The sequence below is a fragment of the Furipterus horrens genome, unplaced genomic scaffold (genome assembly GCF_987537825.1).
Source record: "Furipterus horrens unplaced genomic scaffold, mFurHor1.1.pri manual_scaffold_3, whole genome shotgun sequence".
Taxonomy (NCBI): domain Eukaryota; kingdom Metazoa; phylum Chordata; class Mammalia; order Chiroptera; family Furipteridae; genus Furipterus; species Furipterus horrens.
In genome coordinates this window covers 5,903,689-5,926,503 of record NW_028327173.1, presented here as the reverse complement: position 1 = coordinate 5,926,503, position 22,815 = coordinate 5,903,689, and the positions used below count along the sequence as shown (strand labels likewise).

At 51.6% G+C, this 22,815-nt stretch overlaps 1 protein-coding gene across 1 annotated transcript; it reads right to left on the bottom strand.

Moving 5' to 3' along the window:
• Positions 1-5,386: 5,386 nt before the first annotated feature.
• Positions 5,387-21,646, bottom strand: PGD (phosphogluconate dehydrogenase). The gene is made up of 13 exons (XM_090268577.1): positions 21,538-21,646; positions 20,798-20,873; positions 19,589-19,768; positions 16,680-16,745; positions 15,940-16,058; positions 14,293-14,362; positions 12,029-12,163; positions 10,143-10,332; positions 7,859-7,989; positions 7,479-7,612; positions 6,434-6,533; positions 6,189-6,311; positions 5,387-5,924 (listed from the first exon to the last, which is right to left on the bottom strand). The coding sequence occupies exons 1-13, from the start codon at positions 21,543-21,545 to the stop codon at positions 5,805-5,807; spliced, it is 1,452 nt and encodes a 483-aa protein (XP_090124703.1). The 5' UTR covers positions 21,546-21,646; the 3' UTR covers positions 5,387-5,804.
• Between the last annotated feature and the right edge of the window lie 1,169 nt (positions 21,647-22,815).

Sequence of the window (22,815 nt, the reverse complement as noted above, 5' to 3'; positions counted from 1 at the left end):
AATGCCACACAAGACAGACCTCTGGCAGAGTTTCCCTACTCTGCTGCCCCTGCCATAGCAAGTCCACCCTGCCCTCCTGTAGCTGCCCTGCCCACTAACCCTGCAGCTGTCTGGTCTCCAGGGGCAAGCTGGGCAGGGTGGGCGTGGGGAGTTGGGGGGCGAGGCAGTCCCAGGCCTTCCACAGGAAAGAACATGGACCGGGAGGGTGGAAGGGGTGTGTGTGAGGGGGTGATCTCCAAGCCTCAGTCCCCCCATTCATACAGCAGGGGCCATAGCCCCAACCTCACAGAGTAGTTGTGAGGTTTAAATGCAAGGTTTAGCCCTGACCAGGTTGCTCAGTTGGTTGGAGTGCCATCTCGTACACCAAAAAAGGTTATGGGTTCAATCCCCGGTTAGGGTACATACCTCGGTTGTGGGTTCGATCCCCAGTTGGGGTATGTACAGGGGGCAACCAATCAATATTTCTCTCTTACAGTGATGTTTCTCTCTCTCAAATCAATAAACACATTCTCGAGTGAGGATTCATAAATGTGAGGTTTAAATTGCTAACATAAGTGCTCAAGAAATAAATAGTAAGAATTATTTCCCAGGCCGTTTCTATGCTCTGTGCCTTGCATATTATCTCATTTTATAACAGTTGCTTCCCAAGGCAAAAGCACATTATTCTAGTGAGACTTGTGAAACATCCAGGTACTTCAGAGGCTGAAGAAAAAGGCCCAGGCCTGAGGTATTGCTTTATAGGAAATGAGTTTATTTGGTTGGAACTATTTTTCCGGGATGAAGAGCGAGTCATGCACACTGGCCACTAGATGGCAGCACCGAGCCACACCATGGAACAAGGTGGGTCCCCACTGGTGGTTACTTAATTGCTATGGCTTTGTTCTAGGGGCCCGTTTTATATCTCAGGTGCCCCCGGAGGAAGGTCCTGTACCCCCCGTTTACATATGAGAAGCAGGGTCACAGAGGTGGGAGAGTTTGCCCGCGGTGGAAGTGCTCGGAAGTGGTAGAGCCCGGGTTTGATCACGAGCAGCCCAGCTTCTGAGTCTCTGCTGTCACTATAAATAAGACAAGGACATTTGCGGGTTTCCTGGATCCTCCTCGGCTGTACTCAGTAGCGCACCATCAACATTTAGTTCAATAGCAGTCATCATTTATTTCCCCTAAATTGCACTGTAAAAATGCCCATTCGAAAATCAGTCTCCTTTCGCTGTTATGTGCATTTTATAAGCTCATGAGGTCAGGGTCTGCGACTTCTCTCACCGCTGGACGAAGGGTTGCCGGCACAGAGCTTGACCCCTGGTAGGTCACAGTGAAGATGCCGGTGAGGAAATGACGTGTGCACCCTGAACAGCAAGATCGTTGAATGATTAAGGGCGTGGACTCTGGCACCAGACCTGCCAGGGTTCAAATTTCAGTTCTTTGTCAGGAGCTATGTGACCTTGGACAAGTCACTTCATAGCTGTGGGCTTCATCTGTAAACTGGGGATAATGAGTACCTATTTCAGAGGGTGTTGTATTCAATGAGTGAACTGAGAACAGTGAGTGTCTGGCAGCCCTGACCGCGAAGTGAAGGGTCCCCAGTTTGATTCGCGGTCAGGGCACATTCCTGGGATGCGGATTTGGTCCCTGGTTGGGGCATATAGGAGAGGCAACCGATTGATATTTCTCGCCCTCCCTTCTTCTCTCTCTCAAAATAAATTAATTAAATCTAAAAAAGAAATGAAGAAAGAAAGAGAAGTGCCTGGCATACACTCTGAGAGCTACTGTATTCTTATATATGCTGTTTATACTGTAGGAGACCCTCAGGAAAACCCCTAAGTAGGTCCAGGGTTCCCAACGTCCCCGGGTAACAAACTGTCCTTTTCGAGGGAAGCACATGTGGCAGATCATTGCAAAACAACAAAGAAAAACAAAACAGTATCTCCATCAAGAGGTTGCATCTAATCCTCCTCCCTTGAATCTGAGGGGCTCATGACTTGCTCCTGATATAATGCAGCTGGAGCAATGCTCTATGACACCTGTGGCTAGGTCTTTTAAAAGGTTTCATTTAATTATTTTTAGAGAGAGGGACAGGGAAGGAGGAAGAGAGAGAGAGAGAGACATTGATGTGTGAAACATATATCAATTGGTTGCCTCTACATGTCCCCAACTAGGGACCTGGCCCACAACCCAGGCATGTGCCCTGACTGGGAACTGAACCAGCAATCTTTTGGTTCACAGGCCAGGGCTCAGTCCACTGAGCCACAACCGCCCCAGCCAAAGCCTGTGGCTAAATCTTAAAAGGCAATGTTGTGTTCACTTTGTTTGCTGAACAGCCCGCCCCCACCTTTGGAGCCCTGAACCACCACCGCCTAAGAAGTTTGCTGAGCCTGAGGCCGCCAAGTGCTGAAGTAGGCCAAGGCCATGTGGTTTGGCCGTGTGTACCTTTTCCAGCTGACAGTCCTAGCTGAGGTCCCAGCCAGCAGCCCGCACGAATCACCAGATGCATGAAGAAGACAGACACCTCTAAGATCCAAGCCAAGGAACTGTCCCCCGGCTGAGGAACCAGTCATTGTGGAACAGAGACAAGCTGTCTCCCCGACCATTCCAAATTCCTAACCCACAGAACCAGGAAAATAAAATGGTAGTTATATTATGTCACTGAGTCTGGTTATATGCTGTACAGTAGTAACTGGAAGAGCAGGTAAGATTACTAGACAGTGAACATATATATACCAATATATATACTGAACATAGTACACAGTTATGTGCCACTTAGTGACGGGGATACATTCTGAGAAATGTGTTGATAGGCGATTCCATCGTGCGAACATCACAGACGTACTTACACACCCCTAGATGGCTCAGGCGGCCACACACCGAGGCTGCGTGTGGCACACCACTGACGTACACGCCGTCTGTCACTGACCTAAACGTCCTCAGTAGGCCGTGTGTATATATTATGAAAGTCTTTCTCTTAAAAAGATGGACTCCTCACCTGCCTCAAAGAAGGTGTAACCCTGCGAGTCCCCTGCCTAGTCTCTGCTGAGAAATCCCGTCTGTTCTCTCGTCTGATCCATGTCTTTATAATGAACTCTCTTGTGTCCTGAATAAAGCAGAAAGAAGTAACCGAAGTCATGAGGCCCTCCACGGGAATAGCCACCGGACTGTCCCTGCGCGGTTAGGCTGGACAGGACCCCCTGTCCACCTCCATCCACTTCCAGAGTCTCTGAACGACCGCACCTTCAGCAGGAGGTAGGTAAGAAACAGCAAGCCCTACACGGTACTCACTGGGCGGCAGGCACTAATGTGATCCTCCGGACAGCTCTGCGCAATGGGCATTACTACGGGGTTAAGTAACACGTGACGTGACCCCGTGAGGGAGTGGTGGGGCTAGGCTGCGGGCCCAGGCGGGATGGCCGTGGACCCCAGGCTCCTAACCGCTAGGCCAGGATGCCTTTCTAGAGCTAATGAATTTTCTATTGATATGTTTTTCAAATAAGTCATGGCATGTAAAATTAAAAGGCCTGAAGGCATGTATAGAAAAAAAGAGGCCCTGCCAAGGACCTAGGCAGAGGACTCTTATTAACAATAAAAATAGCTTCCATTTATTAATTTTTTTATTTTTGAGAGAGAGGAAGAGAAACATCAGTTGGTTGTCCCACGTATTTATGCATCATTGGTTGCTTCTTGTACGTGCCGACCTGGGACGGAAGTCACAACCTTGGCGTATCGGGATGACGTTCTAACCCCTAAGCGACCTGGCTGAGGCTTAGCGTCCACTGTGTTCTGCTGTGTGTCGGATACTGTGCAAAGTACCTTATACAGCTTTGTTCATCACCACAATAACCTAGGGAAGTCGCCATTAACCCCGTGCTGCCGATGAAGAAACGGAAACTCAGAGGCCTTGCATAACTCACCCAGGGGACAAGGCCAGAAGATAGCAGAGTGAGGGTTCGAACCCCGCTGTCTCTGTGCTAGAATTGCCATTCTCTGCTCCACGCGTCCCTGGCGCCAGCGCAAGCTTGTTGGAAAAGCGGCGTGTGTGGCCAGCCCCGGGCCCGCTGGATCGGGGTCTGCGGGCTGCTGCGAAGTAACATCTGGTTCCTGTCAGAAATGCCACTGCTTCGGGGACAGGTGCACCCTGAAGTGGTAATGCCAGTAATTGCCACTTAAATAGGTGCTTATCCCGTGCCCATCACCACTCTAGTTTTATTGGGTGAGTCCTCACATTAGCCTGAAGGAGACAGGTACCATTATTATCTCCATTTACAAATGAGAAAACTGAGGCCAGAGGTAGTCAGCAATTTGCCCAAAGCCATAGAGCTGGTAAGTAGAAGGGCTTGGATTTGAACCCCGTTCACCATGGACAGCCTCTGGAGCAGACAGCAGGGGCCAGAAGTGCTGGCTCCGCCCCATCAATAGGCCCTCTTGACGTCTAGCCTCCCATTTCTACTGTTTCTCTTGGAAGGAACCCGCTCTCTATTCTAGAAGCATCTGTGTGCTGGAGGGCACATGGTCAGTAGATGAGCCTCTGAGAAAAACTGCTTCCGAGTTCACAGCCCTTAAAAAGAATCCTGAATCATCAGCCGTGACTCAGCGCCCCTTATATTTCTGCGTGGGTGTGGGAGGAGGCGGCTAGGGCAGGTCCAAGTGTTCAAGTCCAGGTGAAGAGCTTTAAAAGCTGATCGTTTATTGAAAAGGATGTCTCCCAGGCCAGCTCACCCGCCCCCTGCATTCTTCTGAAAGAGGTCAGAGGTCAGATTAGGGACACTGGCTGCTAAAACATGGGAGCTGTGGGCTCTATCCTCAGGCCTCCTTTTAGGGCTTTCGGAAGCCCTCCAGGGAAGCCTTCCTGAGTTCAGCTGCTAGAGAAAAACCACCAGGGGGGCGCCAGGCCAGTCAGCGTGTGGTCTTCCTTCTAAGTAAGATGGAGTGAAAAGTCCCGATTCCAGGGGCGCACTTAGGGTGCTAACACCCCACATCACACCCACAAGCCTGTTAAAAGACACAGACAGACAGACAGGCATGGGCGAGAGAATGAACCAGGCCAAGCGGAGCCTGTCATTGAAGTGCAATTCTCTGAAATGTTTATTATGAAACATCTCACATAAAAAAAGGCATAAAGAATACCACAAACAGCCATATATCTATTGCCCCAAGGAAAAAAAATACCAGTACACTCCAGTACCCTGTACGGTCCCTCCCTGCTGCCTCTCCCCCTTCCCTGCAGAGTTAATCACTAACCTGAATGAAGGTTTTTTGCATTATTCAGGAATTTTTTTTTTTTTAAACAAAGAGGAAATAGTAAGGCTGGAAGGAAGCAAGCTTGATTTAAACGTCATGTGCCAGCGGGCCACGGCTCAGCGTGGCAGAGGTGAGCGTATTCAAGACTCTGGAGAAAAGCTGAAATACAACGTAGCTTTTATTAAGTAGAGGAAAAGGGAATTTGGCTGCATGGTACAAAGGATTCAGTCTGAGTAGATTCCACAAGGTCCCTTCCCTTCTCTGTGATTTCCTTATCCAGGCAAACTCAGGGGGCCTCCCTGACCCACGGGGACATGTGGACAGTGACTGTGTCAAGGAGCTGGCCCCTCCTATGGAGCACGTGACAATCCCCCATCAGCCCCAGGGGGCAAGAGTGGGGGCCATGAGGGTTCTCACGGAGTTGCTCCCCAGGTGAGCTGGGGGTGACTTTTCAGGAGTCTGACGACACTATTTTAAGAGATCTGAGCGGGAAGTGGGGCAAAGGGCGTGGAAGCAGTGCTGTGCGGCACGTGGAATGTCCGTCTATGGAATCACAGTGGGCGGGGGACCCTGTCCAATCAGGCGTTGTACGAGGACGACGACACGCTGCCGCCATGGCCTGTCCAGTTGGTGTGGATGAACTTTCCCGGTTTGGCTAAGAGTTCATAGGTGTGAGCCCCAAAGTAATCCCGCTGGGCCTGGGAAACGAGAAACGGGGTGGGTCAGGACGACACGCAGGCACGTGGCCCGCAGGTGCCGCCCGCCTGCCCCCCCCGCCCGCCTCCCCCCAGCTCACCTGGATCAGGTTGGCCGGACACGCAGGCACATGGCCCGCAGGTGCCACCCGCCCCCCCGACCGCCTCCCCCCAGCTCACCTGGATCAGGTTGGCCGGACACGCAGGCACGTGGCCCACGGCCCGTGGGTGCCGCCCGCCCCCCCCGCCCGCCTCGCCCCCGCTCACCTGGATCAGGTTGGCCGGCAGCATGTCATGTCTGTAGCCGTCGTAGAAGGAAAGGGCGGTGGTGAAGCAGGGCATGGGGATGCCCGCGTGCACGCCTGTGCTGACCGCCCGCCGCCAGGGCTCCTGCGCGGGAGACACAAAGCCCACGGAACAGGTGAGCGGGTCCGCGGAGAATGACCTCCTCTCATCGGCCGCCCCCGAGCAAAGCCCAGAGCGGACCCCACCCGCGGCTCTGGGCCCCCCACCTGGCAGTCTTCCACGGCTGACTTAAAGAAGTCATCGAGCAGGAGGTTCTGAAGTCCTGGGTTTCGATCAAACGCATCCTTTATCTTTCCTAGGAACACGCTGCAACAACCGAGAGGGGAGACGTCAGTGAGCCTTAACCCCAGCAGCCCGGCTGCCTGGCAGAGAGCAGGGCAAGGAAGCCGGAAGCTGACTTACACCCCAGAGAGGAACAAAGTTACGATTCGCGGCCCCACCCGCTAGCTGTTTTTCTCACCGAGAATACAGAGCCCGGGGCCCAGGAGGCAAGGCCAGAGGGCGCGAGTGCCACAGAAGCGCTTTGAAAAGCGCAGTGCAGACCGTCTGCTGCGCTGACCAAAAGTTTGTCTTATTCCCCCCGGTACAACGGCCCTAGTAGCGCTTAGTGGTCTTTAACTTCGTTTGAAACAGTTTTGTTAGACTGTATTGTGACAGCTGTCATGTCAGCGAGCATTTAAAAAAAACATCAAAATTAGTGAATTTTTGTGCAGCCATTTTAATATTCAAGTGGAAGAAAATGCACAACATTTTCGGTGTATTACGCTGTGTTATTTCAAGAAAGGCAAAACACAACTGAAACAGAGATCTGTGCCGTGCACGGAGAAGGTGCTGTGACGGATCGAACGTGTCAGAAGTGGCTTGAGAAGTTCCTTGGTCCTACTGACATTTTGGCCAAATAACCCTTTGCTGCGGGGCTGTCTCAGGCACTGGAAGATGTTTAGCAGCCTCCTGGCCTTGACCCACTAGAAGCCAATAGCGGGAGACACCCGACGTACTCAAGATATCCAAATCAATAGTTATTGGTGAAAATGAAAAATGTCTTTTATTTTATAGAAAAATCTGAAGGGACTTTTTGGCCCACCCAACAGTGAGAACTGCTGCTGCACAGGAAAAGTGGGACGTGACTAACCGGCCTGCGGCCTTGTCCCAGCGAGAGGGCGAAGTGCACCGGTTATGGGGACACGGTTCACAGTGCCCTGACGTCCCTCCTCCAGCCTGGCAGCCCGGCACGTGCCTCCCGTCACGTACCTTCTGATGATGCAGCCGCCCCTCCACATCAAGGCGATGCCACCATAGTTGAGGGTCCAGCCAAACTCTGTGGCCGCCTGTCGTAGGAGCATGAAGCCTTGAGCGTAGGAGATGATCTTGGACGCATAGAGGGCCTGCAGGGCGACACAAAGGCTGGCTCTAGCTGCGATCAGAAGAGTAGCCACTGGTGCTACTCGCCGTACCCCCACAGCAGTGCGGTCCCCCCAAGGGCGAGGAGGTGGGAAAGGCTGCAGGGAGACCAAAGGAAGCTACACGTGATCCCACCCCCGCCCTGTAGCCTCAGTGTCCTTCTCCCACAGCCACACCCCCGCTGCCTTCCAAGGGACAAACAGTGGCGACTGCCAGGGACAGAGCCCCACCTTTCGAATGTCCTCCAGGAATGACTTCTTATCGCCTTTAAACTGGAACTTCTGAGGCCCCCGCAGCTTTTTGCTGGCCTGAATGCGCTCGTCCTTCAGAGACGACAAGCATCGGGCAAAGACGGCCTCTCCTGCACGGGGGGCGGGCGGGGGCAGAGAACATGTTACCACACACATCAAGGAGGGAGAGGACACCCGGCTGCGGACGAGGAGGAGAAGCAGAAATGGAGCAAGATGTCCAGTTGTTCAAGGAGCTGAGAGTCTCAGCCTCAGGCCACAGAATCTCACCTGGGTCAGAAAGAACTCGTATGAAGAGCTCTGTGCAGTGAACGTAATAACTAAACCTCCAAGTCAACGTTCCAACATAAATACAGGTCTCCAACTACGAATATCAGCGTGAAGTTCAAAGGGGAGTTTTCAGGGAAAACTAAAATAGTAAACTATTATTCATACTAACAGTTACTAGTAGTAACTATTATTCACAGTTATTCAGTGTTGATCTATGAGTAAAATTTAAATTTCAATCACCAGGCCTTTCATTTTTAAACGCTCACCAAAGACTCTCTTTCCTTTGAGGCCCCCATCAACGTGGAATGACGGCGACAGTGAGAAGTGCACTCACAGACCCACCCTTCAGAAGACCCCACTGGCTAATTCCTGCCCAGGCTGGCCTCACACAGTGCAGGCTGGCTCCAGGTCACCGCAATAAAGCGAGTGTCTCAATAAAGGAGGGTCAGCATCATCTCTTCCCTGGTGGGGGGGCTTGCCTCCCATTTGTGCAAAACGCAACGTCTGGGGTGCAGTAAGGTGAGGTGCGGCTCTAGGTTAGTGTTCAGTGTCCACGGGCACCAGCCAAGTCTCATAATGTTACTTCACTGGCACGAGAAACATTTCACAACAGCATCTGAGTGTTAAGGCATGCAGAATCTTCCAACACCGTCCCTTATAGAAGCCTGCTTGTTCAGCTGACGATCTATGCTATAATCAGAATAAAGTTGGGGCCTTGTGCCCTGCCAGTCGCTCCTGCAGCGCACGCAGCATGACTTAGCACTTGTGGGCGGAAGCTTTGTAAGCACTGGCACAAAGAGGCAAGTGTGGCGAAACCCGGGTGAGCTGGAGGACCGGCTTCCCCATTAGTTCTGCAGACAAAGAGGTACCCACCCAAGGATGAGCCCTAGCCTGCCTTCGGCCGGTAGAAAGGGTGCAGTCTCTAAAATGAGGATAGAATTCTTTTTGAGACTAATACTCTTATATTTGAGTCAGCAATGAATAAACAGCTCTCAGCTATTGTCCCTTGTCCCCTTGTATCTACAGTGTCACTCAGATTAGCTAAAAAGCAGCCAACTCCCTTCTATACAGAGTGGGACCAAGCAACCTCCTTTCCCTCCTGAACGATGGGCCTTCCCACCACTCAGCTCACAGGGCACATCTGGAAATCAAAAGGAAGCAGGAGATCGGGTCAGGAAAGGCAGCCGTCTCTGCGAGAACAAGAAATTCTGCTTTATCACAGGGGAGCCGTTCTGCCGGGAGCAGAGGTCCACCGTACATGCCAGACACCTTTATCCATTCTCCTCCTTAGTCTTCCAGAAGTGAAGCTGTTTTATCTCAAAGAATCTACTTGTAGTTTTGTTAGTCCTCTTATTATTTGTTGTTTATTTCTGTTTTATTATTTCCTTCTCAGTACCTCTTTTTGAGTTTGAGCTTAGCTGTTAAGATAAAAAAACATGGATGGGGAGAATACACACTCACTTCAAGATAGTTTTCTCCTGAAAGAAGAGGGGGAAGGTACTTAGGAAAAGAATACTGAGGGACTTGAAATGTATAAGTAATGTTTTCATTTTTAAATATTTGGGAGGAAACCTCAGCAAGAAATAATAAATGCTGAGTACATAAACTTACGTTATTCTGTGAACTTTTGTAGGAAAAACTGTATTTACTTGGCCCATTGAAAAGATTCAGGTCACTGACTGTAATTAATAATTATATCACCAAGTCACTAAAACTATCCCAAGGATCAAGTTGGATAAGAAAGACTAACTTCTGATTTTATCACAAAGCTCCCACGATTGGGGAAGGACCACAAAGGGACTCGGAAGCAGCTTCAGCCTCTCTGACACTGCTGTCCCAGGTGCCGAGAGCAGGAAGTACCTGCAAAGCTGACTGGGGCTGAACAGCCTCCAATGGAAGACCCTGCGCGCAGGAGCCCGTCTACCACTGTCCCCAGGACAGCAAGTCATCGCAAAGGAGAGGTGAAGGGTCCCGCGAAAAGCCAGCCGCACGTTACCGATGAGGGTGACAGGCACGCCGTACTCCAAGGCTGAGATGGCGGTCCACTTCCCCGTGCCCTTCTGCCCCGCGCTGTCCCTGATCTTCGGCAGCAGGGGAGTATTGTCGCTGTCTTGGAACTTGAGAATATTGGCTGTGATTTCAATCAGGAACGAGTCTAGCTCTGTCTTATTCCAGTCCTCAAATGCCTACATGCAGGACGCGAAAAACAAGGATTAGTGCCGACCGATGCTCGGTCTGCTCAACACGCGAGGACAAGAGGCCCTTCTCTCTCTGCCTTGCGTGGCCGAAGCTTGTGCTTCCACCCGCTGAGGCTGCCGCTGACCAAGGTCAACTATACTTTCTAACCGGGCGGTGCCGACTTCCTGGTCACAACAATGGCTCCCTCACCTCGCGTGGGCGTCTGCACCTGTCACCTCCTCAGACGCCTTCCTTGACTGCCGATCTAGACCCACCTCTTACATCAGTGTCCTTTTCTTTGTAACAGTGCTCACTAACTAGTTTAATATCCTGTATTTAACCATTATTGTCCAACTTCCACCTCCATGAGGGGAGAGACTTTATTTTTTGTTTTTTAACTATTGTATCTCCAACATTCAGAACAGTGTCTAGCATATATTATTAAAGCACTCATATAAATATATTGAATGAATACACTAAGTATTATGTAAACCAATTAAATATGAACACACACCAAAAAAGCATCGTTTCTATGAAAACTAAGTTAGCCCTGGCCGGACAGCTATCGGTTAGAGCATTATCCTGATATGCCAAGGCTACGAGTTTGATCCCCAGTCAGGGCACACAGAAATGCATAAATAAATGGAATAAAAAATAGCTGTTTCCCTCTTTAAAAAAAAATTTAAAGTAACAATAAATAAATAAAAAGAAAACTAAATTGTTTTGGAAAGAAAAGTAAGGGCATGTCTGTGAGACAAAGTAAGTGGGGATAACACAAATTTAAAAATTAGAAAAATATGTCTTTAAATCATGCTCCACTTGAAATAATTGAAACTAGAAATTCCAGACGAAAAGAAAGACGGCGAGAATGCTAACCAGCAGAACTTAAAGAAAAAGACTTCACTGGTGAACAAATGCACCTTCCTGTGGTTTTAATTAAATGTTTACTGCCCTGGCTGGTATATGCAGCTCAGTAGGTTCAGTGCTGGCCTGTGAACCAAAGGGTTGCTGGTTCGATTCCCAGTCAGGGCATGTGCCTGGGTTGTGGGCCGGGCCCCCAGTTTGGGGCGTGCAAGAGGCAGCAGAGAGATCACACACTGATGTTTCCTTCCCTCTCTTTCTCCCTCCCTCCCCGTTTCTCTGAAAATAAATAAAACCTTTTCAAAAAGAAAATAAATGTTTACCTACTTAATACACTGAAGTATTTAGAGAAAAGACGACTGATGTCTGCAGTTTACTTTGATACATATGAAAAAAGATTAAACCATGAGAGGAATGGACAGAGTCGATGAAGCAAGTGTAGTAAAATGTTAATGGCAGAATCTGTGCGTGTGTATATGAGTGTTCACTGTCGAATTCTTTCAACTCTGCTGTGTGTGAACAGTTTCATAATAAAATGCTGGGGGAAAGGCTGTCAAATGCCAGTCCCAATCTGATCAGAAAAGAAAGCTCCACTGCACCTCCCACACGGGACCACGCACCGGTCCAACGAGACACGCGTGGGAAGCGACGGTGCCTGACACGCAGGAAGGCTCACTAAGTGGTGGGAACTTCTGGCTTAGTGACTCCCTACCGTATTTTACAGACCCGTAACTGATGGCTTGCTTCCCTTTAATTAGGCTAAGCCATCCTAGCCATCAGAACGACCAAAGGAAAAGGACAGGAAGGCTTTCCTGTCACCGCGGGGGCCAGGGCCACACCCACCTGTGCCATCTCACTGTGCTCCATGCCCAGGATGTCCTTCATCAGGTGGTAAGCCTCACAGATGAGCTGCATGTCCCCGTACTCGATCCCATTGTGCACCATCTTCACGAAGTGTCCTGCGCCCTCCTCTCCCACCTGTCAGGCCGCAAACACCCAGGGGCCGTCAGAGAGCAGAGAACATACCAAACACACCAGAGAAGCCCACATCAAATCCTTCAACGAGACTCCCACCCCACACAGAAAATAGTGAGGCAAATACAGCATTTTAAAATAACTCAATATATAGCAATTCAATGCAAGCTTCAATCCAGTCCAGTGTTATTTTAAACTAACTCCAAACTCATTCCTGTAAAGTTTTCAAGATCCAGAAACTCACTGAAAGTACCTGTCGCTCTTTAGCCTACATGACCATCCTTTCTCATTCTTATTAAAATAAATTCCCCACTCCCAGCCCCCACTCACTTGCTAGGGGGAAGCTACCACTCTTCTTGGAGGCTACAATAGGTTGGCTAGTTAAATCACTTGTACTTTTAAACATAAATGTATCGTAGTTGTTTCTAATGGCCACCGAGAGATAAAAACGCCCTCCGATCCCAGGCCTGGCCCACAACCTTGTAAAAATGCAGAACTGTGTTCCTGCCAGGCTCTCAGAGTTGACAAGATACTGGTTTTGTAACAGAGCTGGGAAGATGTATAAAACCCCAGCGCAGTTTATGAACTTAAGATGAGAAATTTAAATACAGACCCCAGTGGTTACACATGTCAGTCCGATCAACACGTTCTGTCCCTGTAGACAAGCTACTTGGGAAGCCCCATTATCTGACAACTGTTTAGTGGGCGAGGAATCAGAACAAGGGGAGTGGCAGGGGTCAAATATTTAACGGCAGCAGCCTGCAGGCCCATGCACCCATCTCTATGACGGGGACACGTGCCCGGTGGGCCAGACGTTTGGGTCTGTGCCCTGGCAGTCACTCTTTGCTTTGACACCAGCCACGTTTACATCAGGAACTTCCTTAGTCTGCTTCCATTGCTGACCTACCCCCTCTGGTTTTGACACTTTCTGTGGCCATGAAGTAACATGTCTACAAACATCTTACTTCACCCCATCCTTCCTCTAACTTCAAAAATGAACAACAATTTTAAAAAAAGAAAAAAGGAACTAGAGCCCCTGCTTTCTGTGTGGACACCTGTTTTTCCAATACCCTGAGGCTAGGCCAACCTGACCTGAGTAAGGTGTGTAAGGGCAAGTCCCGTTTTTCCTTCCTGATTCTGTCCTAAGTGTATCTAAAAAGCAGCTATTGTCCTTTAATTCTAAGCACTCTACTGCCGAGGAATGAGAGCTCCCTTCCCAGCCCTTCACACTAACGAGCACAGGAGTCAGCGCTCCGAATCACCGCCCCGGCCTCCCTCTGAGCGGAACATAGGACACCCGTGACCACGGGTTACCGTGCAGGACCAGTTCCGCTGCTATAGCGCAAGTCGCCGGGTACTGTGAGGCCCAGGAGGGACACCCCCCACGTTCCTCACATGCCCCAGCCCTTGTTTCCTCTCTGCCGTCCATTGCATATAAAATACACCCACTGGAATAAAAATGGCAGACGCAAGTGCCGACACACAGTGGAAGGCGAGGAGGAGCTAGAGAGATGGTGGAGCCCGTCCAGCCCCAGCCCGTATTTTACGGGCGCGAGCACTGAGGTCCATGCGGGGACGGCGACTCACCTGCCGTCACCTAGTTAACAGAGCCAGAGTGGCAACCTGGGTCTCCCTAGCCTAGCCTTTTTTCACCCACGGTGTGGACTGAGGCTGCAGTAAGGGATGAGATTTATTTTAATGGCAACACAACACCCAGGGAGGAGGGGTATACACGCTGCGCCCAGGCCACCTTGACATTCAGGGCAGAAGGCCGCGGCCTCCGCTGTCCGAGCACAGAGCGTGACCACGGCGAGCAAAGCCCACTGCGGATTTGGACGTTCCTTCCTCAGCCGTGAAGAAATACGGCTAAAAACCTTACTTCGCCCCACCCTTCCTGCCCCTCTTTAAGGAGTCCGTCTTGTAGGAGATTTGAGGAGGGCAGCTTTCAGTGTCAGCCTCAAGGTCACGAACACCCCATTCAGACACCAGCACACGTGCGACAGGCATGCACGTCAGGCACCAGCGCGCCAGCCATCTCAAGATGGAGAAGCTTAACGCCACAAGCCACCCGCTGGGACCCAGGTGGCACGTCCGCGCCATGGTGCCGCCTGGCTGGAGGGGCCGGCACTTGCCCAGTCACAGCAGGGCTCCCCGGTTCCCACTTTTGCCGCGATGCCCTGGAAGATCGTCTTGATGTGGGGCCTGCGGAGAGACACGGTGGGGGTTAGCTGCTGAGGAGGGGCTGAGGCCCCGATTTCATACCCAAGGATGCCCCCCACTCCAATGTTTCTCCTTTCTAACGGGCGGTGGACGTGCCCGTGAAAAAGGAACGAAGTGCCTGGTCCTCAAAGTAAACCAGTCGGGGCTGAATGCCCCCCGAGGAAATCTCCCCCGCAGTCAGGAGAGGCTGTGGCCCCGACAGCAGCCCCGCGAGCTCTCTCTGGAGACCCCACGCTGTCAGGTGGGTTGCTCGCGGCCAGGCACAGCGTGGCTCTGCGGGGAGACCGGGGGTTCAGCCACCGGCAGCTGCGGGCTGACCGCCTCCCACAGCACCCCCAGGAGGCCACGACAGCTCCCGACGGGCTCGCCTTGCTGCCCTCGCCGGTGACCGACAAAGACTCTGACACGCGGGTTTCCGTAAAGACACAAAAGTCTGACGGGGTTGTGAAGCTAACGCTGGGGTGAGGGAGCTGAGGCAGCTACACCTGAAACCCTAGAAGCTCACTCGTTGTCTGCTGAGCGTTTCAGGGCAAAGCGCCACTGCCACCTCCGCCGGACCCCGTGAGGACAGGAGTGAGGGGCGGCTGGAGCCCCCCTGCCGGTCAGGTACGTTCCTGTGTATCGTCTGCCTTTCTGACGGCCCACTGGGCAAGCAGCCCGACATCAGTGTTTTTAAGCTTTTTAGAAGCAGGAAGGCCTCTGCTTTTAGATTTAAGTCTGGGAGTGAACCCCCAGACATACTCATCAGAGAGGTAAATTTAAGGAATAATCTTCCCCAATAAAGTCATCACTCCTGGAGATCAGGTTTACGTTAATGCCCAGTAGTATAATTCTAGAATATTTGGAAATCAAACTCATTCAGAAAAGAATACTACCTTTCCACATTTCCCTCCAAGGATACCTCCTTTCCTCCTCTCTCTCTGCCCCAAGCCTCTGTCTGCCTTTCTGTCTTCCCACAGCCCCAGCGCGGGCACCCCCAGCCTAAGCCACAAATAGTTACTCGTATCTTTCCATTTGGATTCCCAATCCCGTACGCTGCCCCCACCCCATGTCTGACGCACCCCTTCCTTCCCATCCCCAGAGCACCTCCCCTTCTACGGCCGACCCTTCCTCTCATACACAGCACAGCGAACAGTGTAAAACTTGTTTTTTCCCAAGTCAAATACAAAAAATCTGTACCTCATTACTCCCAGGGACAAATAGGCCTCAGAGGCCCTGTCAGATTTTTCCATCACTCACTATTATTAAATTAAGTTATTTTAGGACCACACACCAGTTAAGGAGGCAGACCGTACTCCTAAAGCCAGAGAGGGCATAGGGCACCCTCTGAACTGATTCCTTCAGGCCTACGTAGAACTTCCACGATCAGCCTTGGCAGCAATAACGGGAAAAAAAGGCAAAGCAGGAACATGCACATATATTAAGTCAAAGCAACAAAAACATACAGACAAGGCACGTCCAGCATCTCCTGTCTCCAAGTGGCAGGATGGCCTGGGGCTCAGCCATTCTGAGGTCAGGCTCCCCCGTGCTGAAATGCGGGCGGCACGCTTGGCACTCACCAGGCTTCTTTGTTCCCTCCGGGCATAAGTGACGGGCCATACCGGGCCCCTTCCTCTCCACCACTAACGCCGCTCCCCACGAACAAGATCCCCTTGGCCTTGAGGTCTCGACACCGTCTCTACACAAGTGGAAAAGAACTCATTACGCTTTCATAAAGTAAGTTCCTCTCGACGAGTGAAGGAGGTGTGACAGGCATGGAGATGCGACATTTGACATGAGATAACCCAAGGATCCAGGAATAACCTGGCCGTTAAAGAAATGGGATCCGCTCAGTTCGGGAGTTAAAAGTAAAACCCAGATGTTTAAGACAGCTACCCTGTCCCCAAAGACAGCAGTAAGGCGAAACACTCATTCGCCTTTTCCTGGAGAGACCTTGCTCGGTCAGACTCGGCCAAGAGCTGGTGTAGTGCAAGGACCACATGCTGCGCCCAGCACCGGGGGTTGTGTAGGGGCCCTCCCAGCTCGAGACCGCGGGCGCGCTGGCCCTCAGCTGCGCGACACGCTCGCGTCGGCTCCTGGCCTGCTGCTCCTACGCAGCCGTCGTTTGAGTCCCATGAGTGACGGAGAAGAACCTCCTCCGTCTAGTGCGTCTGAGCAGAAACAAAGGCTAAGATCGACCACCCCCGCCCCCACAGCCGGCACCACGGAAGGACAGCCCACTCTTCTGTCGCGTGTGCAGTGCTGACACTCTTTGCTAGTGTTCTCAGAACCCAGGAGAGCTGGACTGGAGGACACTCACCGTGGTGTCCCTGTATTCAGAATTTCCTCCATCAATGATGATGTCGCCCGTGTCCAACAGCGGGACCTGTAAGCAGATGCCAGCGTTAGGCGGACCAAGGCCATGGGAGGCGAAAACGGCAAAACGGACCTCAGCCAACGGACGCAAACAAGGGTTTACCCCGAGGACACCCCGCTGGCAAGTATGTTACTGTGTAACACTCAGTACTCCGCGGGTAGAGCCGGACTGTGTGCACAAGCTGAGGGCTGGCCAACCCACTCCGAACTCTCAGCGGAAAGAATTCTTTGGGAGTACCCTACGACTTTCCGGCAAATGGAACCTCCTGGGAAAGGTCTGTAACCCAGGGGGTGCCGTCCGCCTGGTTTCTATTCCCAACAGGCCTTGACGGGTCTGCCTTCCTACAGCACTGGTCAGGCTGGCGGTATTGTTTGTTACCGGTCTCCCCCTGCCAGGGTCCAGTTAACCTCACGTAACGTTTTGCTCTGCTAAAGAACAATCTATCATTCTCCAGTCCCTTCTGTCCACAGCTAATCACGAGCAGCGGGACAGCTCGCCACACAAAATGCTTGCTATGTCCTTTGCCACAGTGTTGACTTTTCTAGGTCATTTCATCTTAAAAATGGTAACACAGGGGTTACACAGCTCTCTCCCTACAGGAACAACCCAGTGCTAACACTGCCCCTCTTGAGAAGGAATGTCTGTCCCCTGCCTTTATTTATTGCCGTGACATTCCTCACAAGGCATTTCTTCCCAGCGGCCAGTGCCTTGGTTTTCTCAGCGCTCCTACTGCAGAATGGCTACTCACTATCTAACTAACACTTTCCACCAGTTCCCCTTCACCCATGCGCCTTTTTCCCCGGGGAAAAGCACCCTGCAGCGGCAGGGCGCCGACACTGAGGTTGCCTCCATTCGCTGCGGGAGAGGAAAAGCCTCCCCGTTCACACAGGGAGTGCTTTTCCCAGGGGTACACGGAAGGAAGGGGCCTCACAGGCATCCCAGAAAGAGCTCACAGGGACAGGGCTTTGACCAGGAGCTGCTGTCGTCCCTATCAGCGGTTCCTCTGCCGCGGCCATCCCAGTGAGCGAGGGGCCAGCAAGGCTTCGGAGGGAACACGCTGGGGCTAACATGGACAACCCACAGGCATGAGATAGGCAGTGATGACCACCTGCAGGGATGGGCCCCTAGCCCCGGGGAGTGGGCTGGGGGGGAGAAAAGCCTCAGTGAGGGCCAGACTACAATGTGTTCAAGAGCCCACCCCACTGCGGCTGATGATCAGCGACCGGAACTACAGCCAACGCCTGCCTCTCAGGCCTCTGGGGGACTCGGCACTAGGCACCCACAGCCCGGATGCATTTGTTTTCCTCCAAATAAGATACACCTCCTAAAGCCAACAAATGGTGTGGTGCAAAAACAAGTACCCAGTGTGTAGTTCCTAGGCTTCCCGAAGGGGATCTCCTGTCGCTTAAATTATACAATGATTTGAGAATTGTTGTTTCATAGGAATACCAAGAAAAAAAGAGTTTATTTCAAAATTTGGACACTAAGGTTTATTAGTGAATAGCACTAAATATTCATAACACACAATCAAAACTAACTTTTCCCGACTATCCCTCGTATGGTCCACTAAGGCACTGCGTAACGCTTTGATCAAGGCTGGACCACATACACCATGGATGGCAGTCCTGTAAGGTTATAATGGAGCCCTGGCCGGGAAGCTCAGCTGGTTAGAGCGTCGTCCCGATGCGCCAAGGCTGCGGTTTCAATCCCCAGTTAGGGCACATGCAGAGATCAACCAATGAACTCATAAGTCGGGGGAACAACAAATCGATGTCTCTATCCTTTTCCCTTCCTCTCTCTCTAGAAAATCAGTAAGTAAAAAAAAAATTTTTACGATAATAATGGGGACTGAAAAACTCCCATCACTTAGTAATGTCAGTCATCTTAAAACATCACAGCACAGCTCACACTCACGTGTTTGTGCGGATGCTGGTGTAAGCAGATTTGCACTGTCAGTCATATAAAAGTACAGCACGTACAATTATGTACCATATATAACACTCGAGTGATAGCAGATGACTATGTTATTGGCTTGTGTAGTTACGATACTATACTTTTTATTGTGATCTGAGAGTATACTCATTCTACTTATTAAAAAAGTCTGCTGGGAAAAAGCACGCTGTGTTACAGCGGCAGCCTCATACCGCGCCCACCTCGCGCCTCTGGATCGCATCATGTTCTCCTGGGCTTGACTTATTTCATCTCGTGTTGTCTGGTACAGTACCGTGCTACACAGACTTGCAGCCCGGGGGCAACAAGCCAGCCCATAGCACCCAGGCGTGTGTAAGTGCACTCTGTGATGGGCACACAATGAGGAAATAGTCTAAGAGCGCACTTCTCAGAATGTACCCGTCATTAAGTGGCACGTGATTGTATTGTTTCTACTGTTGTTAATGAATTGTTATTGAAATGTCTCTCGAGCCCTGGTCCGACAGCTCAGCTGGTTAGAGCATCGTCCCCATATGCTGAGGTCGCGAGTTCACTCCCTGGTCATGGCACATGCAAGAATCAACCAATGAATGCATAAATAAGTGGAACAACAAACTGATGTTTTTCTTTCTCTGAGAAAAAGGAAAGAAAAACAACAACAAGAAATGTCACTTGATGTCCTCAGAATTTTATATATATGCAATTACCACCACCTGAGGATATGCTGTTACTTAATTAGTGCCAACTGAGTTAGCCAACACTGAGACATTTAAGCAGTTATTTTGTTAAAACTGAGCAGTCCATATCAGAAACTGCCGGGGGGGGGGGGGGGAGTTTCTTAAGTACAAAGGAGTGAAATAGCTAAAGGAAAGAACGAGACAAGCTGTCACCCTAGTAGCAGCTGGGGGCAGAGCTGGCCTCACCAATTTTTGAATGAAATCATCGACAGCCTGACCGGCCTTCACAAGCAGTATGATCCGCCGAGGCTTCTTCAGCTTGGAGACCATCTCTTCCAGGGAGTGGGCACCAACCACTTTGGTTCCCTTTGCCTCCTTGGCCAAGAAATCATCAACTTTGGAGACTGTCCTATTAAAAGCACAGACCTGAAAGAGCAAAAAGCCGATTAGGAGATCTAAGGCATACAAGACTGCCAGACAGCGGACCAAGTGCCGATGGAATTTCTACTCAGCCGGAGGTTTTGGGGAGGCTGGACTCTGTCTTGCCCCGCCTAAGTGCTAACTGGTCACTGTAAAGTGAATGTCAGTGGATGAAATGGCAGAGAACTGAATACGGGGTGGGACAAAAGCAGGCTTACAGTTGCTCATATGGAAAATAATATAATAATAATACAAGAATAAACTCTGGCACTGGCTGCTGTGGCTCAGTGGATTGAACGCCAGCTGGGAACCAAAGGGTCCCTGGTTCGATTCCCAGTCAGGGCACGTGCCTGGGTTGCAGGCCGGGTCCCCAGTTGGGGGCGCAAGAAAGGCAACCACACACTGATGTTCCTCTTCCTCTCTTTCTCCGCCCTCCCTTTCTAAAGATAAATAAAATCTTACAAAAAAAAAAGAAGAATAAATTGTGTTTCGCACACTCACAGTGGCAAACCTCCTTTTGCCCCTCCCTGTCTAAGCAAAGGTCAACTACCCACGGCTTATCAGGCCAGCATCTCTCACGAGCTGGTTAGACTGCAAATCTAGGAACCAGCTGGTTCCAGACTGTTATCTTTCGTCACTGATAATCCTGGTGTCCAAGCCACTTTACTATTTACACCTAAACTTCTCCCTGTCCCCAGATCTCCTTAGGCCATAAAGTTAGAGCTCTACATATCCCATTAAGATATCTCCTCAAGATACTATGGATAGCTTTGTTCAGGTTGCAGACCTTACAGGACTGACAGCTACATTTAGCTGGCCTCCTCTTCCTCAGAGAATCGTGGAACTGGCCCTCCCACACCCACATGTAAAGTGGAGCTTCTCCTTCCCTTGCAAAACTGTCATAAGCAGCAACAGGGCACAGAGAGGGAAATACGCTCCAGGGTACTTGGGACCTTTGACATCAGCAGGTCACCAGCGCTCAGGCTACAGCACAGCAAGGACCCGTAAGAGAAGAGTGTGTCCCTTGTGACTTACCACAAAGCCATGGTCATTCATGTTCAGAATTAAGTTCTGGCCCATGACAGCCAGTCCGATCAGTGCAATATCAGCTCTGAAAGACCAGAAAAGGAACAAAGAAAAATGTGTCAGTTCCACCTAATCCATCCCAGGCGCCCAGTTTTCCGGCTTTGGCCACTTAGTAACTTGTCTTAACTCCTCTGCGCCCTGCTCCCCTTGACACGCTAGCACCCCGGCATGCAGCCCTCCGTGCGACTACAGGCAGACCGCCCCCCACTCTGCCACTTCAGGGGGCCTCAGGTTCTCTTGAGATGAACTCAGCTCGCACGCAGAAGAGCATTCACAACACGCAAGCTCTCGTCTGTCTGGTTAACTGTCCCAGGTGTCCCCGTCTCCCACACGGGGAGGCGGCCCCCGCAGGCAGAGCTGCTGGCAGAGCCCAGCCCCTGCCCTCCGGATCGAGCCCTGGTTTCCCTAGGCCGAGCCTGGCCCCCGCCCCCGCCCTTCCTAGCAACAGGGATCCTCCCGCGCAGCCGCGAGGGGCAGAGGGCTGGGTCCGAGGGGAAAGCGAGGCTGCGGGGCTGGCTCGGGATCCGGGGAGTTCTGGAGCCCGAGCCGGAGGGCGCTGAGACCCCGGAGGTCCGGGGCTCTGGGCTCCACGAGGCCGGACTCAGGGGACCCCCGGTGCCGAGGCGACGTCGGGGGCGGCTCCTCCCTTCGAGCAGACTCTCGGAAAGCTCCCGCTGGCCGTCACTCACTGAGCCATGGCGGCAGCCGCGGACCAGCGGAGCGAAGAGGAGAGCACGAACCACTGCAGCCGCGACCAAGCCTGAGTTCCACTGTGGCTCGCCTCCGGAGGCTACGGCCGCCGCTTTCCGGAACTGGCCAATCGGAGGGGAGGGGTGGAGCTCTGTAGGCACGCCATTGGCTACCCCTGGCGCCTGTTACACCACCTGAGGCAACGGGCCCGCCCACTCCTGGGGGGCGGTGACTGAGGAGAGCGCCGAGCACATCGATGGCATTGCCCAGAGTGCGCCGGGACTGGCAGAGCGCGCTGGCGGCATCCGGACGCGCGGAGGGGGCGGGGTTCGGGCCAGGGGTAGGGGGTCCCGGGACTGGCGGCGGGGGCTGGGGGGAGCCGCCCGAGGCAGAGAACCCACAGGGCCGCGACTTTGCTCTACGGCGCCCCGCGGGATGGTGGGTCAGGGTGGGCCGCGCTTGCCAGCGTTCAGGCACTTGGACGCCTGTTGTCCGAGTGCCCATCCCTCCTTCCTCCCGTTGCTGCCTTGCTCGTGCGGCTTTTGCATCGTATCGCTCAACTCGGGGCAGGGACCGAGGGTTACTTTTTGGTATTTGGGCAATGTAGTGGGTGCCAGGAAATGCTGGAAACAGGCCCTTTTTGCAGGTGAAGAAACTGGCGCAGAGAGAGCCGACGGGGTATGTACTTGCAGGGGCGTGATGGGCCAGGCTCGGAGGTCATGTCCCTGAACTCCCTCCTCTGCAGCTCAGGAACTAGAGGCCAAGTGATGGCGAACAAATACCACATCCCGCATGCCTTCTCAAAAGTCTCCCTGGTGCCCAGGCATCTTGACCTTAGCACTTTGAACCCTGCCGCCTCCAGCAACAGATGCTTGAGAACAAGGCTTGGCTGCACCAGGACTTTGTAGTTTTTTTTCTTCTTAATATCACCTAATTAAGTTGCTTGCACATAGTAAGTCTTCAACAGATGTTTAATTTAAAAGTAACAGCTAGTTCATGGCTAGTTGGTGGCCCAGTTGTGACTGATTCAAGTAGCCTGTACAATTGGTGCTATTTCTGTCACACCAATTGCACAATTACTTTGTAATACAGGTTGTAACAGGTACTTCCATGTTAGCAAATGTCCCACTATAGTGGTTTTGTTCTACTGGAAGTTAGGTGTTAAACCATAATAATAATGTTTTTGAAGGCAATAATGGGATGTTATTCTGAAATTTTAAATGATACCACAATCATTTAAATATGTAAATATTTCCCTGTGTTAGATCTTCACTATT

Coding starts and splice junctions, on each gene's coding strand:
- PGD (XM_090268577.1), bottom strand. Junction 12,164..14,292: donor GGGAGCCCTGCTGTGACTGG/GCAAGTGCCGGC, acceptor GCGGCCTGACAG/GTGGGAGAGGAGGGCGCAGG. Junction 7,990..10,142: donor CGTGCCTGTCACCCTCATCG/GTAACGTGCGGC, acceptor CCCCCCGTGCAG/GAGAGGCCGTCTTTGCCCGA.